Here is a 19,414-nt window from a genome sequence, read left to right on the forward strand (position 1 = left end):
GAGTGGATCATGTCGAAGCGATGACGTTCTTTCTAAATTGAAGTCAATGTTAGACCGGTTTAAATTAACCTGAACCGGATAAGGTACATAAAATAGACCGGTTTAAATTGAAAAAGATTTCTAAATTTGGGCTTTTGATAACATGGACATTTGATAGGCCACACTACCAGCTCTAAAATTAGATTAGTTACAAAATATCTTTGCTCAGGCCCATTGGTTGATAGGCACATGCCTTCGCTGAAGTGGGCTATAACTCTTGAATCAAAATATAAAATGGATTGAATTCAACTCCCACGTGAAGCTAATTCATTTTCTATCTAGTCGACCTATCTATACTATTAAAGTACAAGCACATTTGAATTTTTACTCTGTTTACCCCTATTAAAGAGGCTTTCTTTTGTATTCATTAATAACATTTTAGACATTTTGCATTGTTTTCTTTTTTAATTGTTTTTGGTTTGTCATTAACCACCGGTTTCCTAATTCAATTTTGGTATGTGATTATTCTGTGTTTGATACTGCATCATTTTACAACCGGACATGTTTGAAACTGTATCGTTTTTTCTCAAACTATTTAATGGTTTGGTTTTAAACCGTTTTTTCCTAAATATAATCCCAACTATCTAACAAAAATTATTTATAAAAAATAAAAATTGTTTATTGGTTCAACCAGTGGTTCAACCGCAGGTCTCAATCGAATTTCAAAACACCGATCAAAACTATAAAACTGTTATATTGATTTATATTTAAAATATCTAATTCAAAATTAAAAACCTAAAAATACATGTATAATATAGTTTTACCGAACATAAATCTGGATATAAAATACATATATGAAACAGATTATATAAATACGTATACAAGACGGATTATATAAATGTGATTATATAAAATTTTCACCAAACATAAACCCGCGCTTTGAAAGCGCGGGTCAAAATCTAGTCTAATCTATTAAAACCGAAGTACATTTAGTACTTAACCCTCAATTTTCCTAAATAATTACCAACCAATGCCACTGATATTTTTGTCATTTAGCACCATTATTACATAACCAACCTAATTCGATTGATTGATCTACCCAAAATAATTCTTGAATATAACCATAAATAATTCTCGGTTTAATGTACCACTATAGTCATATATTCCAATTTCTCCCTAATGTGATAGAATAATCCTCATTTAATGCAAAGTCGTGTGCATAAAATTAGTTATCGATGTTAAAAAATATTAAATCATCTCTATCAAAAAAATTGTTTTCATGTAATATACTAAATCCAAACCAACCCATAGAATATGTGTTTAAATATAGTACATCTAATTATGAAATTGTATCCAGTTTTGTGTATATAATAGCATATACAGTTTTCAGTATCTAAATTTTTTATATATCATGTCTCAACATTCGCATTTTAGAATATTAATACTCCCTCTGTTTTTAAAAGATGGATGTTCTGGAAAAAATATTTGTATCAAAAAGATGTATTTTTTATGTTTTCTATATAAAAATTGCAATTTTCAATAAAATTAATTGAATTTATTGAAAGACTATTGGTTAAAATGCATTGAAATTTGATATTTTCTAAAAACAATGCATGATTAATGTGTTTTCTTAATATGTGTGAAAACTCCAAAACATACATCTTTAAAAAACAGAGGGAGTATGTAATTTATAAATAAAAAGCAAATGAAACCGGATCCCATACATTGGTTTGTATATACTGACAATATTCTATAACCAGCTGTCTATAATTGAGCCTGATTTTTAGGCAATCACCGTATCAAAAACGATATAAATCTTTCGAATACAATAAATATTCTTAAATGAGCAATTAGGATATTTATTTCCTATATACTAGGCTCGAGATAAAAAATAATAAAATATATCAAATTTTTTGAATGAATTCAATTTTCTTGAATAACAGTATTGGAGATACCGATTTAGTTGGAACTAAATCGATTATAGTATTATAAATATTTTGAATATCCTCTTTTTCTAAACTATTTAATTATAAAAAGAATATCTATATTATTAAAACTAAAATACAAATCGAGTTTGTTTGAAAACATGAATATCAACTTTTTAAAAAAAAATTATTTGAAAACATGGATATCAGTTTTAAAAAAAAATTTGTTTGGAAACATATATTTATATTATTAAAAAAGAAGTACAAATATAAAATATCTTTAAGTTTTCCAACTTATTTACAGTGACATGCCACTGAAGTAATTAAATAAACATATTTTAAAGAATCATTTTTTTTATTAAACTATTTCATAGATCAAATTTAACTTAATTTTCGTATTTAATATATTTCCTTAAACAAATTAGCTAATTTTATGGATATTCAAATTTAAAATCAATTTTAATTATATTAAACTCGGATAATGTTACCATTAATTATTTTGAACAAAAATCAAGTTTAAATTCGATATTAGACATAATTATGAATATTCCTAAAATATATGTTTAACTTACCATTAATTATTTTAAAAAATAAAATTTATATATGCTAAGATTTGAATATCTTTAAACAACTTATAGAACAATATGAAATATTTGTAAGTGAATATTAATTTTAATATAATATAATCCCACCTAAGATTATATTTCAAAATTTTCAAACATATACGTTTAATCATTTCAGTTACTATTAATTATTTTCGACAAGAAAATTTAAATATCTTCGTGAAACAATGTTTAATGCTTATAACCAGATATTTGTTTCCTAACGTATTTAAATCTCACCGTATTGTCTATATCTGATCAAAATATTTAAATTCTTATTACATTTGAAAAATAATTTCATGTTAAAAGAAATATTATTCAAACATATCAATAGATCAATGTTTCGTCAAAAATTTAGTAACGGATACGAGTCACTACTTTCAACAGCACGTAAACTATTTAATTGTTGTATTTATAAAATATTTAAAATATAATAAATATTTAAAATATAAACCAATAAACATTTAAATAATATTCATTTATATAAAAATGAAAATAACAACCCGTGCGGGCGCACGGGTCAAGCTCTAGTTTGAGATTAAATTTAAAGTGGAAAGATTTCCATCTGATACGAACTTTCGAACCGCTTTGGATTTTGTGTCTATATTTTCTTCAGTGACATGTCTGCTCCATAAACGGACCATATCTGTTGAACCGCTAATGAGAATGAAAACGGTGCCAAAATGAAGCAAGTGATAGTAAACTACTCGACATATACAACGTTTCATCTAGACAAATATAATGTTGACCAATATCAATGTGCGAAGTGAAAGTAAATCCTAATTAACACTTCATTTCACCCACTAATTTTTCCATAACATATATTATACGAGTTTGTTTGGAATCTGATGTCGGGACACAGTTACAAATATAATGTTTGTATTATCTAAATACACACACACTTTAGATAATTTTTTTTTGCGTTCTCGTGTTTTTTTTAGTGTTTTTATTCTATGGTAAATTCTGAACTTGCTGTGTTTACTTATTTATATATAGATATTCCATATCTGTTATAAACTTATATACTATACATTTTGTTTCCAATACCGTTTTCAACTCTCTATTGACGGACGAGGTGAAGCTAAGATAAATTAAATGATGTTTGGTGAATAAGACAACGGAAACGTGTACCATATATACCATTGACATTGACATGATATGCTCATGCTGTGTCTTATAGCGTGGTTGGATCATAAAAGCAGGTACGTTTTTCAGATACATATTTTCGAATGGTTTAATAAGTTTTATAAACATGCAAAATTTAATTTCATAATACGTTAGTTAACAAGAATATTGTGAAAAAATATTATATTGCATCAGTAAGAATGTGTTTCTTTCCCTAAGAGCATCTCCAAAAGACTTTATTTTAGAGTTTACAAAAACTCTATATTTGAAATTTCAAAGTGTTTTTCTCCAAAATCAAAACTTCAAACTTAACTTCAAAACTATTTGTATTTTACTATATGATCTTTGTATTTATCATAATTAATATAAATCCATAAAACTTTTATAAATAACTAACACCTATATAAAAATATTACAGAAATATTAATTAATAAAACCTTACACTAAAGATTAAAATTATAAATAGAGATATATAATAAAAATTAAATTACAAACAAAAATTATTAATAGTTTTATGAAATAATTTGGTATTTTATTTGTAGTTTAATATTTAATTATGCATTTTTATTTATAATTTTATTTCAAAACTAGAATTAGACAATAAGAATATTACAAAAGAAACTTAATAATTTTGTTTAAAAAGGTACATGAATACATAATTATTATGCAATGTGGTATTTTGTTTGTAATTTAATATTTGATTATGAATAATAATTATTTCTTCTGTACCCTTTTAAAAAAGTTTTTTATTAAGTTTCTTTTGTAATATTCTTGTTGTTTAATTGCAGTTTTAAAATAATATAAATTCTATTTTAGAAATTTTATTTAATTTTGTGTAAAACTTGAATTTATAAAAACAAATCTGAAACAATTATGAGAGATAAAAACTTTAAAGATTAAAATGATAGACAAAAATAACAATTAAGAATTATAAATCTGATATGTAATTAATTATAAGGATCAAATTGCAAATAAAAAGATGAAACTTCACTCCACAAAACTCTAAATTTGACGTTTTGAAGTTTTTTTTAGAGTAAAAAACTCTATATTTGAAGTTATAGAGTTTCTTTTGGAGATGCTCTAATGATATCTCTAATAGAACACTAAAAACAATTAAAACACAATAAAGTAAAACTACTAATTGAAATTATTGAAAATATTGATAAATAAATAAAAAACCTAAAATTATGGAGAAACTGATACATAAGTCAAATCACTTCATAAACAATAATATAGATAATTGCATCCCCTATTATCTACTATATTAGACCATCACTAATAAAATACAAATACTTACGCTATATTTCATTCTAAAATAGATCAACATTACACTCTATAATCCACTCTATTAATTATAGATTGAATCATTGGAGCAAATCCAACTTTATTTTAGAGTTTCTCTATTTTAGAGTGAAATATATAGTGAGTTTTTGTGTACTATTGGAAATGTCCTTATAGATTTATTATAGAATAATTCTATTATAGAATAATTCTATTATAGAATTTACTATTAGAGCAAATTCAACTTTATAATATAGGTACTCTAAAAAAAGTGAAATATAGAGTATAAAATAGTGTTCTATTGGAGATGGTCTGTTTTTTTCTGCAAATGTTTAATTTTATTAAATCATTAAAAGTAATAAAAATAAAACTGGTGATTTCTTTATGCTAAATTCATCTTTTACAATAAAAACAGATTTTATCCCCGATGAGTCCAATTTAAAAAAACTTAATACACCAAAAAGTTATACAAAATCGGTCTAAACTGACAACTTTGAAATCCTGAACTGTGATACAGATTTTGAGTATTGCTCTCATGATAAATAAGTTAAAAAGCCTTCAACAGCTGAGAAAACAAAAACAAGACCGCATGGCACATGCCACATGCCACATGCCGGACCAAGGCACCAAGAGACGAGAAAGTCTGATATTGAAAAAAACGACTTATAGATCTGTTTACGGAAACCAACAACCGCGGCGCGACACCAATCATATACGACATAGCCGTCCCAAATTAGCATGCAAACCTGATTGGCATAGTGCACAATGCCTATTGTACTTATTATCAATAAAACTTAAGAAATACATCACTATTGAGATAACTATTAAACATAACTAGATAATGATGTAATAAGGTATTGTCAGATTTTTTGTCAAAAAAAAAAAAGGTATTGTCAGATTAGGATCTAATTTATGTGTAAAATATCAAACTATTACTATTTGAAAAAACACAAACTATTTCATTATATTTCAATAATGTAGTCTAATTTACACACCAAACTATTTTTTAGTGCAGTACCATCAAGGTCATTTTCAATCACCTGAACAGAAAAAAAAAGAAAGGGAATTCAAATGAATATGACTTCATTTTCAATATTGTTTTCAGAAAACAAAGAAAACGAATATTGCATGGAAGGTTTGGGCTGGACCAATGAAAATGGCGGCGATAGCTGGCAGCACTCGTGTCCAATGCTCACCTAAACCTCTTTACTTCCTCACGTGACCCTCCTACCTTCTCTAGTTCTCTCTATCTACCGGCTCAAATCACGCGGCAATTCTGATACATGTATGAATGTACCATTTGCAAATACTTGGCCATTTTCGGATGGAGTGGGTCCTACTTGTTTGCTTTTTATTTCTTTGCTCTATTCTGTCAAAGACTCAAAGATTCTCTGTTGTAGAGAACAAAATAATAATGAGTAATATATTTGCATCTTATCATTAGCTTTGGTTGGTTCGTCTTATACGACTCTTAACTACTGCGTAAAGTGGTATCGGTTGAAAGAAGAGTAGAATGCTATAATCGTAAGCCCTGATCATGATAAATCAAAGGAGTGGAATATAAAACTCTCATTCTAAAAAAATTTTCTATAATTTTCAATGGAGTTTGGACCTTGAACCTTATTCTTTCCTAGACCCTAAGTCAACTTTTGCTGATACCATTTATAGCGTAAAGTACTTTTTTTATGGTGAATGGAACTCAAGAACACAACAACATCAAAACATATGCTTAAACCAGCTAAATTATCACATTCGTGGTTCATTCGAACATGTGTTATTACATAATAGTTTGAATTTCATTTTCTGAACACCACAATTTTTATTTCATAATAACCAAAATTATAGGAAATTAGGAAACATATATTTTTTTAATAAGATGTATGTTTTCTATGGTTGAGACATATGACCTGATATCATATAGAATATACTATTATAAAAATATATTTTTATGTTTGTTTAAAATTTTACGTTAAATATATATATGATACTTAAAGACCATATACAATAAACTAATTGATTATTAGCGATTTTTTAGTTTTGAAAAATTGTTATTAACAATTTTTTGGAAATTAATATTTACTTTATAATTCTGAAGAGAAACCCTGAAGAGAGAAACCTCTGACATCTGACTAGAAACAGAAAGTCAACGTTCGCTGGCCGGTGGTCTCTGCCGCTGGTTACCACCCCCGTCTCTTACCTTTTTTCTTCGGCTTTCTTTGCATGTCTATTATCTCGACATCGTTAGTTCATCGGAGCTGCATGTCCGTTTTCTGTTCCGGTATCGCACCCACCAATGGGTGGATGACTGGTTTTGGACTCTAGGACCGTACTGTTCTTTTTTGGCGGTGGTCGCCGGCTATCATGGATTCCCTAGAAGCGTTCGAGCGGTGTGAAGGTTTTGATTTGTGGTTGGTGGCCTTTGGTTGGGTGAGATCTCGAGTATACTTGATTGACGATCCCCAAAGCCTAGGCGAATGAGTGAAAGATGTTGAACCCTTATTTCTCTAATACAGTCGTTGGAGGTGGTTTGGGTGTTATTATGGTGGTGGTTAAATCCCGGTCGTGTCCGATGGTCAAGTGTGTTGGTTTGTTACAAAAAAAACTTTATAACAAATAAGTAAAATTTACTATATAGTTAAAAACAGAAGAAATTTGTGGGTGGCTCAATATTTAGATTGTGTTGCAGCCAGCCATTTTTACTTCCCATATATATTTGATTACTTTTGTTAGGAGAGAATATTTGCTGATTAATTCAGAAGAGTTATATTAGAACATCTTTATTGTATGGTTTTAAGAGTTTTTAGGGGAAGGAGAGCCCATCAAAATGAAAAAAAGGAGGAAGAAAGTTGCTAATAGAGAAATTTGTTTTCTGGGTTTCTTTGACTATTTCGCGGGTTTCATGACACGTGACGGCCCGTAATTAGTGTATCTTTTAATTTTTTTTTTTTTAAGTCCGAAAAAATAAAAAAATATTTTTTTTTAAAAAGAAATCTGATAGGTTTCTGTGAGTTAAAGGTGCTCCTAAGATTCCAAAGGTTCCAAGTGAGAAAAGTCAAAGAACAGTTTAAGTCTTCATGCTGTATCCGATTCACCGTCCACTCGTCCTTCGCATCTTCCCCACCGTCATCAGAATAAATCCTTTAATTTTAAAATTTCCTTCAAATAATAAAGTCTATCATGTTACATAGTTAAATATGTTATCGGATGACTTTATTCCATAGCCAGGGACTCAGGGCCTTGCTGTTTTTATCGTCTGTAAGTACTATTTTGTTTCCAAAGTTAAATATGCTCACTCAGAAAATTATGGCGCAATCTACTTCTTACATTTCCAAAAATGTATTTTTAAATTAAATAGCTAATTTTCATGGACCAAAATAAATAGAGTAGCTTCTAGATTCTGTGACTGTATTAATCCTGTAAATTAGAAAATTATGAATTTCAGTTCGTCAGTCACATTTGTAGATTTTTATAATCGTTGTATTCTTGATTCCTCAACCATACAAGTTTTTTTTTTTTTTTTTGTCATCAGCGTAAACAAAAACTCTCATCTAGGCTCGGAAAACCAAGCCGGCAACTCTGCATCCATGTGAACAACAAAAGACGGTTGAATCCTGACACTTCGTGCTAGTTTGTCCGCCTGCATATTCTGCGTTCGTGGTATATGAATTATCTCTGAGTTGATGAGAACGTCTTTAAGGGTCTTTATGTCTTCCAAATAACTTGCAAAAACTGGTCATTCCTCTGGTTCCGAAACCATCTTCACCAATTGGGAACAATCCGTTGCAAACGTAACTCTGAACTGACGTAAATTTCTCATACATTCCATTGCCCATATCAGCGCCTCGACTTCAGCATGAAGGGGAGAGAGACTCGCTCTGACATTCCTTGCTCCCATTAAACTATCAAAACCTTCTAGAGTACTATACCAACCTTGTCCTGAGGCTTTCTCTTTGTCTTTCCATGAACCATCAGTAAAACACCATTTCCCTGGTCTTGATACAGGGAGGATTTCATCAATCTGTCTCCCTTGAATCTGAGTATTCGTATTCTGTGCTTCCATCCATAATGCGGATTCTGTCTCTGCCAATTTCAATGTATCTCTAGGATTAACATCAAGGTTACTAAAAACCTTTAGGTTCCTTCCTTTTTAGATGTACCATAGAATCCAAACAAATTGATAACTGTCCACTTTTGGATCAATTCTCCAAAATAAATAATCTATACGAGTTATGCTAGTATTTCAAGATTCTCCACTAAACCATGATTGAAAAGGAACAATATATAATTTAAATTAAGATATCTTCAGAATCGCATTGAGAAAACATTAAATTCCAATTATTTTCTCACGTTGACCCACATGACATATGATACCAATTCCATAAAGGTTTACAGAAATAACCATATCACATAGATGTGGTGGTATTCCGAGGTTATGATATTTTAAGATTCTTTCTAATATATTGTTAGAGTTTTTGCATTGATAGTTATACAGATGAATCTCTTAAAACAAAATTGTATTAATTGTAATAATACTTAATTCTTGTAAGCACAAGTACAAAATCATATTAATCTGAAAGATTTCACTTGACATGATACTTTTACCCCCAATAAGTTTCCTCGGAATGTATAATAACATATATTTTTGAGTAAAGTTGGAAGTATATCTTCATACTAGACTACTAGTCAAGAAAAATTGAAGACTTTGACTTTATATAACGATCCCATCGTGATTGCCGATGATTAATTTTATCTCTATCCGATTAAGAATCGTACACATTGGCATCTATATACACCATACACGTAAAACGTACGTGTATGGTCTTATGTTCTTATATAAATACACGAGGCAGTAACAACGGTGGAGAAATATATCACACAACAAAGCGTTGAGAGAAATAAGAAGAGGAGAGAAAAAAACAGCGATAAAGCCGAAGAAACATCAAAAGAGAGGAACACAAATTCATTTTTTTTTAGTTTCAAAAAAAGAAAATCTTTGAATTTTATGGCAACCCGTCTCCTCCGAACAAACTTTATCCGGCGACCTCACTGTTTCTCCTCTTTACGACCGGTGGGTCCTCCCACCGTGACGGCTTCAACAGCCGCTGTCCCGGAGATTCTCTCCTTCGGACAACAAGCACCAGAGCCACCTCTCCACCACCCCAAACCTAACCAAACCCACCATGACATCGATCTCTCCGACCAAGCCCGTCTCTTCGCCTCTGTCCCCACCCCTGATCTCCTCCGTTCCACCGCCGTGCTCCATGCGGCGTCGATAGGTCCAATGGTGGATGTGGGAGCGTGGGTCATGAGCTCTAAGCTCATGGACAACGCTTTGACACGTGGCATGGTCCTTGGCCTTGTGAGAGGTACGTTTTATGACCATTTCTGCGCCGGTGAAGACGCCGGCGCCGCCGCGGAACGTGTGAGGAGCGTTTACGAGGCAACGGGTCTTAAAGGTATGCTTGTGTACGGCGTTGAACACGCCGATGACGCTGCCTCTTGTGATGATAACATGCAACATTTCCTTCGAACTATTGAAGCTGCCAAGTCCTTACCAACATCCCACGTAAGCAAATCTAAACTCCAAGTTATTTTATATTCCGGAATAAACATTTTTAAAATCATATCAGAACGGACAATCACTGATATTTTGAATCTTTTTTTTTTGCTAAATTGAATTTATTGATTTCATAACTATTTTCTTTATATTTTATGTAATTCTCAAATGTGGACAACTTATTTCGACAGCCAAATCTCCGTACGCTGACAAAGTGCACTTGCATAGATCCATAACCTTTGATAATTAGCAAGTACATAGCCAACTTTGCCTTTTCACTTATGAAAATGACTTTGCTTCTAATTTATTTACTTTCTAACGGTAAAAAATTCAAAGCATACGTCATTATCGGACTAGATTTATATGCACGAGGTCCTCGTTGGAGCTTGAAAATCTGACCTTGTTGGTGGACTAGAACTTTCGGAAGTAAACTAGTAAAACACACTTTAGGAATATTCTCCGGTTTATTTTTTTGTGATCAAGATTCGGTTTGTTCCGGTTTATCTATTATCTTTGGTTATAGAGTGACACGTTATTTTTCTCTTTGACCTAACAGTTTAGCTCAGTGGTCGTGAAAATAACTGCGATTTGCCCCATTAGTCTTCTAAAACGTGTGAGTGATTTGCTTCGGTGGGAACACAAGAATAAGAACTTCAAACTCTCATGGAAGCTCAAATCGTTTACGGTATTCTCGGATTCAAGTCCTCTCTACCACACAAACTCAGAACCGGAACCGTTAACCGCCGAAGAAGAACGTGAGCTCGAAGCAGCTCACCTAAGGATCCAAGACATCTGTCGGAAATGCCAAGAGTCCAATGTACCTTTGCTGATTGATGCGGAAGACACAATCCTCCAACCGGCGATCGACTACATGGCTTACTCATCTGCTATCATGTTCAACGGGGACAAGGACAGACCGATCGTTTACAACACGATTCAGGCGTACTTGAGAGACGCAGGCGAGAGGTTGCATTTGGTTGTACAAGAAGCCGAGAAAGAAAGTGTTCCTATGGGGTTTAAGTTGGTGAGAGGCGCTTACATGTGTAGCGAAGGTAAATTGGCAGATTCCTTGGGACACAAGTCACCAGTTCACGACACACTTCTGGACACGCATGCTTGCTACAATGACTGCATGACCTTCCTAATGGAGAAGGCGTCGAACGGATCGGGTTTCGGTGTCGTTCTTGCAACACATAACGCTGATTCGGGTAAGCCACTGGATTACAATTTAAACCTAGTATCTAATTTTGGGGGATCATAATTAACATTCCTATGTTTATTTTAGTGAAAATGTTTTGATAATTTGCGGACCATGCGACTTATTTATAATAACTATTTAAATTCTTTTTAGTGAAATTGATTGTTTATTGGAGAATTCTGAATTTTAGGGAGACTTGCATCAAGGAAGGCGAGTGAGCTCAATATCAATAAAAAGAACGGGACGATAGAGTTTGCGCAACTATACGGTATGTCGGATGCATTGTCCTTCGGTTTAAAGAGAGCCGGGTTCAATGTCAGCAAGTACATGCCTTTTGGACCGGTAGAAACCGCTATACCGTATCTTGTCAGACGTGCTTATGAGAACCGGGGAATGATGGCCAGTGGAGCCCTTGACCGTCAACTCTTGAGGTAAAATATTTTATCATATAGTCCGGTTAACATCGACTTTGGTCTAGTTGAACAATGTTGATATTGGTTATTGCAGGATGGAACTTAAGAGAAGACTAATGGCCGTAATTGCGTGAAGTGAGGATTTCAATTGTCGTTATGTATGGAGCCACTAGATGGAATTGGGAAATTTAGATTATAAGAGAAAATTATCATATAAATAGGTAAGAACATTAGCCTTTCGATGCCAAAAAAAAAAAAAAATAGGTAAGAACATTTCATGTGGCTTTGTCGTAACGGTTATATTAAATTTATCAATATGTTATTCACCAATGTATATTCAGTTCACACTTCCTTGTCAATAATAATGGAATTACCTTTTTGAATTTACTCTCTTGATTTGGTCATTTCTTTTGCTATGAAATATAAGATGTTTTAGCTCATACAATGTGATCATAAAAATTTAGGACACTTGTAAGTTACAAGTTGGGCTCAATCGATGTCAAAAGAACAAAAGTTGGGCTTAATCTAGGCTTAAATAGAAAATTATGTTGTGTATTAAATACATGTAAGATTTGATTGCCATTGATCTTTTTTTCTACTTTTCTACAAAATTGCTAACCGTTGTAAAACTTGTATTTCTTCTTATTATTGATGTGCCAATAGGCATCTATATATATACATGTTACAAGGAAGAGATAAATGGAAAGATCATATTTCCAATAGGAAATAGGAAATACATGGAAATAGTAATATCTTAATACAAATATGCTAATACATAAATATGGTAAAGTCTAAGTCTTCCTTTCTTCCTCATGCGTCTGGTCCGGTTCGGTATTGTCTGTCCGGTACGTCCGCCCGGTACTGTCCGGTACGGTTCGGTTATGTCCGTCCATCCAATGGTTTATAACACTCCCCCTTGGACGCCATAACCGTTTCAGAGTTCATAGTGTGCTTCATGTTGCCTCATTAAAACCTTACCAGGAAAACCCAGTGGGACAAAACCTTGGTGAAGGAAAAAGAGTACAACACACACTACTCCCCCTGATGAATGCATCACTGAAGATGTCCGTGTAAGGACTTGTAAATATTGATTCAGTGAGCTTGGAGTGTCTGTGTTTCTTTCTCTTAGAATTTCGCAGAAGAACACTTGGACGTACTGTGCCTTATGTCGTCCAACTTATAATATGGTCGACCATTATGGTCCTTGACCAAAAACGTATGTCTCCTAGACTACTAACCACTTTACTTGGTTGGATCTCATCCATAAGTGTTTATGGATCGTCCTATAGTATGACCTGGTCGTTTATGGACAATGAGATATTTCTCTTAAGTACTATCGAAAATGTACTGAACTGGTCGATCCATATTGTGTCATAGACCTTGTCTATACACGTCCATAATTTTCTCATGAGTGTCTTAGATCATGACTTGATCAGTGATCGTTACTACAATGAGTTTTACATACTCATTAGACTTTGGTTCTATAACCAAGTACACTCATCGGACCTTATTCTTGGCAATCAATCTTTCTTGCCATATGTACTATCCATACTGATAGTTGATACCTCAAAAGTCATACCACGTTTTGGATGAACAAAATTAGTCATCTCTCATGGATGATTCGGCCGGAAAGAAGCCGGACATAGTCTTTGATTTGGTATGGTCTTTGGCGTGAACCATAATGGTTCTCTTCGCTTTTTGCTGTGACCATCTTATATCTTACTTAGGGCGTGCTGATCTCATACACATACCCACGACTATGGTCTCTGCTATGAGTTATTGCAGTCCTTATATACATAGTCTTAAGAATCAATCTTGTTTATACACACACACAACCTTTGATGGATGTCTAAGATGTTGTTGGTGTGTTGCTATCAAGCCTTTGCCGTAGACCATTGGGTCATAGACCACGACCAATCACATGGTGATTGGTACTTCTCTCATACGGCTATATCTGTATATGCAGTCCCATGTCCTTAGTTCGTATGGACCTTTGCTAGGCGTGCTTATGGACTGCTACATGATAGCTGATCTTTTGAGATCTAGAAATAAATTGTATCAACCTCTCTTTAGGCTGGTTCCAAACACAAGGGATTTTGTACTTCTTATAAGTATGTATGGACTGAATTGGATTGTTCTTAGACAGATCCTTTACTTATACAGCTGCTTAATGATTCAGTCCATGAACAGCTTTAGGAACAATGCTGTTCATTGAGAATTTCTTTTCTCATCTTTGTGGTACCTTTATAATATTTGATTCAGTGATCCATATGCTTGCTTACTATGTTTTTATCTCTTACTTATGACCAGACCTTTGTCAATTTCAAATCTGAGTAGTAGCATCCACCACATAGGAGTATATCTTCTTATAAACTGTTTTTCGGTCTCTGTGAGTAACCTTGTGTAATCAGCTATGTTCAAATGCTGTAAATAGGCACATGCACGTCTTAGACCATTTGACCATGTCCTTATCTCACGGTTTACTTTCCTCACATGACCCATTCACTGGTTTTATCACTTGATGGTGTTTTATGGCCAATACGTCCATCTTTCTTTACTTTAAACCCCACGTCCATTTTATTCTTTGTGAGTACTCTCGTGGGTTTATGATCCTCGCATTATATCTTATACTCAAGTGCTACTTTCTTTTATGAGTTCTCTTATATGTAAATACATCAGTGGTGTTAACACTCTTATTTATGGTTCCATTGTGTTCCAGACATGTCCAAATCGATTTGAGATTTCATTATCTAGGACCTTTATTTCCTTGCAGTTTGGCGTCCCAAACTACATGGTCTGGTACCTTAGATGGTTAGCTGGCCAGCCTTATCTCCATGTCCGGACTGGTTCCCTTTTGAACTCGGATTTATATCATTCTGTGCACCTTTTCATTTCTTTCTATCCGAGGTTCCTTTATCTTATGGAACACTTTGGTCTATCTTGTATAGACTCTGTAGCAACTTGATTGTGTCTCTTAGGACATCAAATTTCGTGGTGCATAAGCTGGTATGACATTTAGTCATTCTTTTCTTTCCTTTCGGGTCAATGTGTCTGGCATCTAGTTCTGCTAGCTTTTGCATTATTTGATCACATTCTTTGGACGTCTTAGATTATATTTCTAGTCCGAGGATCTTGCCAAAACAATGATGGTTAATACCAATATCTTACTCTTTATCCAGCTTATAGCTTTCTCACTTTTGATGTTGGACAGTCGGATTACTCATGCAATCCGTGAACCTGGCCATTTAATCTTATCACCCATATTTGGCTCAAGGTTTCATATAAATTCGTGGGAGAAAGTCATACTCCTATCCAACATATATTCCCAATTCTTATCTCAGTTTCTATCTTAGAAAGCACATATGAATGTGGTGGTTAAATCTCTTTAAGATTTCATATGTCTGGTCGTGACCCGTATTCAATCTGAGATGGGAATATCTATGCTCACTTATATGGCCTGATGCATATTGTCTTTACACATGTATATCAGTGTGTTCCCAAGCATTAGGTCGTGGCCTTTGTATTATAGGAAATCGGCCAAATGATTGTCCATGGTTCTGTTTTCGACCCGGTCGGTTTCATCGTCCGTGGTACGGTCGTATGAACTTTGTTGACCGCGTCCACGTCCTGTCCATCCATCCCGGTCTCGACCGGATGGTTTATCATGATGGACGTGGCTTTTCTTTGTATTAATTTACCATGGCCATAGACCATGTCCCACGGATCATGTTCATGTTATAGTATGGTCATGTACCACACGGGTGTGTATTCTCCCCCTCATGAACATGCTATAAACCATTATGCCATTTCATGATACTTGGGACAGTTAAGCCTCATGAGCTTTCCTTGTGTACATGTTTCACAACGTGAGATTCTATGGGATAACTCTTTTGTGCCTTTCAATTATTTGCATCAAGTTTGGATCGATCCGGATGGCTAGTCCGGTCATGCCATTAAGTGTAATTTCGTATGGTTAACCAACTGGTTACCATGGCTCTTTTGCCTCTCATCATACTGATCTTAGCATAGTATTAATCAGTAGAGTATATAGGTATAGTCTTGACCACTTTCTTATAAGGCCTTTGGCGATTTTTCTTTCAAAATCTGTAGGAACCTTTTGTTCTCTTTTGCCCATTGTTTCTATATGGAAACCATTTCTTGTTAGTACTCAATGGGCCACGAAATTGGGTGTATATAATGCCCTTCAGGCAATGTCTTGGCTGTGGTCTAACTATCCTTCTAGAACAAGATTTATTGGGAGAATTTTATTTTTATTTTTCGTGAATATTTTTATGCTTTGTAATTCTAAGATAAATAAAAATCATTCAATAAATAAAATTCCAATAAAGGTTTTCATAAAAACACTAAATCATATAACATAATAAGATTTAAAGTAAATCAAACAAACAAAGCAAAATTTCAGGATGTCAAATGGCCTTTTAGCCTGTGGTCAAGCCGGCCACTCCAACTGTCACTTTGGATGTGGCTTCCTCGGATTTATTATCTCTTTCATCACAATCTGCTTCATAACCACTCATCTCATTCTTTATTTGATTCATCCACTCTCTTTGTAATAAGTATGAGAACAGATCATTGTATGTGGTGAAAAATTTCTCTCTATGATGTAAAAATAGATCTCTTGGATCTGCTGTAGAGAATGTCTTTTCAAGTAATTCCTCATCTGTTAACTTTTCACCACATAATATCAGGTTATGAGCTATTTTTCGGACAGGGTATAATTATATTCTTCCACGGACCCATAGTCCCGGAATCTGAGGCTCATCCACTCATGCCTTATCTTTGGTAATAACACCTTAGTGTATCTGGACATTAATTATGTCCAGAGGCATCGGGGGCTCTCTATATCTCGGTACTGATTTCTCAGTTCCTCAATGAGATGATGGCTCATTACTGTTAATGCCATTTCGTTCTTTTGGTTCCATGATCATCCTTGATGATACATTTCCCAAGACCCTCTGTCCATAGTATATATGAGATATTCATTGCCCATCCTAGATAATTTTCTCCAGAAATTTTTAGGGTATCATAATCCAAGGTTGACATCTGAATCATATCAATCAATTTTTAGAATTCATGCATTCAAATAATCAATCAAACATGAAAATACTTTTAGAAATTTTATCACTCAATATATCAATGGTTCACACCAACCAAAACAAAAATTTCTAACAAGTATTAATCAATCAACATGAAATATCCCTTTAAGCAATCATATATCAACCTCAGAAATTTTCAAGTGTTCTTATGTGATCTAGGTTCCTGCGGACCTAACTAGAAAAAATTTCAGACAAGTGATATATGAAATATAAACTATATGTTCAGGGTTATAATGCATCAGGTCTTACGACCCTTAGGTCACACGACCACAGTACATGATGCAAAGCCACACGGCTGGTTAGTATGAACAGTCTGGATTCATTTAATCTATCCTAGCAGGATGATTCTAAGTGTTCAGGTCGGATTTAATGTAAATCTATCAACCTAATGAATCAGACAGTCTAGCAACCTAGATGAACAATCATACTAACAACCTAAACATCATTATGTATGCAAGTGAACCACACGGTTCCGATTGAATGATTATTCCTTAATGCAATCGATTTTTATCAACCTAGCCATCAATGATTCTAAGTGATAAAATGAAACAATAAACCTCAAACAATTTGTTCAGATAATTCAATCAACAAAATTCGGATGAGATCCTAATATATTGTTTCTATGTGATTCCAAATTCAGCAATCAATGATCAATGGTGAGCATTCTAGCAATATTCTTATTTCAAATTCAGTATGGAATATGCAATTTAACATAAGCTGAAAACTTTTCAGAAAAGGAAATTTTTATAAAAAGAAACTTTCTATTTTTTCAGAAAAGGAAATTTTCCATTTTAGCAGAAAGGAAATTTTAACAAATCAATCAATCAAGCAATCAATAAAATAATTCAGATTTCAGTTTATAGAATTTATAGTTTGTGAAATCGACCAAGATGGGTTTAAGGGGTGATCGATTTCTATTGGCTCCGATTGATCATTCAGATCATAAGGTTTTCGAGATCCAAGAACACTTAGTGTTTTGGTTTTAATTGATTTAATCAATCTCTTATTGAATAAGGAATATTTGTGCTTCTAACAACCTAATGACCGTTTGATCTAGCAACTTAACGGGAGAACTAAACCAAATCCTAATTCCTCAAATTTATTTAGGGATTCAATTGTCCTAGGTTTTTAGGTTCATCAAATTTTAATGTTCAATCCTTTAACAAACAACCAAATTCGTTTTGATATGGTTCCAAAGGGTGTTTCAGATTTTATTTACCTTTAGATTGGAGAGAATCTGAAACTGGACCACCTAGAGAGAGGAGAGAAAACCGCGAACGGCTTGAACGTCTATCGCGAGCAAGGAACGGGCTGATCGGATCGTCCGGAACCTCTACCGGCTGTTGGATGAACTGTCGGATCGTCTGGTGGCTTATCGGGTACTGATCAATTCGTCGGATGGTCAGTATGGGTGCTGGTCGGATGAGAATGGAAAGACAGCTAGGGTTTCCTTTAGTAAAAAGGAAATTGTCAACGCGGATTGAAACGGAGGTGGAGAACGCGTCTGAACTCGGATTGAGACGAGGTTTGCGGCGCTGGATTCTTCTCGTCGAGAGCTTCAATTGGATATATGGAACGTCGGCTAAATCCTTATGGTTTAAGAGATACGTCGATTTGAAGTTGCGTCCGAATTAGGGTTTTGAATCAAGTTGACGGCGCTTCTTGTAATAGCTCGTGAGAACGCGTCCGGTATCGGATTGCGATGAGGTCGACGGCGTTGGATACGCCTCGTCGAGATCTTGAATTTGATAGGTGGCTTGTCGTCTGGATCCGTCGGGTTGAGGAGATACGGTGTTTTGAAGTTTCGTCTGATTTCTAGGGTTTATGGTGGTTGCTGGGAAAAAGGGTTTCGAAATTCACTCAGGGTTTTCTCAGAGCTCTCGTGCTGATAACGTGTTGTAAAACTTGTATTTCTTCTTATTGTTGATGTGCCAATAGGCATCTATATATATACATGTTACAAAGAAGAGATAAATGGAAAGATCCTATTTCCAATAGGAAATAGGAAATACATGGAAATAGTAATATCCTAATACAAATATGCTAATACATAAATATGGTAAAGTCTAAGTCTTCCTTTCTTCCTCATGCGTCTGGTCCGGTTCGGTATTGTCTGTCCGGTACGTCCGCCCAGTACTGTCCGGTACGGTTCGGTTATGTCCGTCCATCCAATGGTTTATAACACTAACCAAATTTCCAAGTTTATTTATTAGTCTA

The 19,414-nt window shown here is 33.8% G+C and overlaps 1 protein-coding gene across 1 annotated transcript; it reads left to right on the forward strand.

Moving 5' to 3' along the window:
- The first annotated feature begins 9,760 nt into the window (after positions 1-9,760).
- Positions 9,761-12,463, forward strand: LOC108827282 (proline dehydrogenase 1, mitochondrial). The gene is made up of 4 exons (XM_018600660.2): positions 9,761-10,478; positions 11,026-11,677; positions 11,858-12,098; positions 12,175-12,463. Exons 1-4 carry the CDS (start codon positions 9,915-9,917, stop codon positions 12,212-12,214), a joined length of 1,497 nt encoding a protein of 498 aa, XP_018456162.1. The 5' UTR covers positions 9,761-9,914; the 3' UTR covers positions 12,215-12,463.
- The last annotated feature ends 6,951 nt before the right edge of the window (positions 12,464-19,414 follow it).

Source organism: Raphanus sativus, chromosome 9 (genome assembly GCF_000801105.2).
Source record: "Raphanus sativus cultivar WK10039 chromosome 9, ASM80110v3, whole genome shotgun sequence".
Lineage (NCBI taxonomy): Eukaryota > Viridiplantae > Streptophyta > Magnoliopsida > Brassicales > Brassicaceae > Raphanus > Raphanus sativus.

Coding starts and splice junctions, on each gene's coding strand:
- LOC108827282 (XM_018600660.2), top strand. CDS start 9,915: ATGGCAACCCGTCTCCTCCGAACAAACTTTATCCGGCGACCTCACTGT. Junction 10,479..11,025: donor AGTCCTTACCAACATCCCAC/GTAAGCAAATCT, acceptor TTGACCTAACAG/TTTAGCTCAGTGGTCGTGAA. Junction 12,099..12,174: donor CTTGACCGTCAACTCTTGAG/GTAAAATATTTT, acceptor TGGTTATTGCAG/GATGGAACTTAAGAGAAGAC.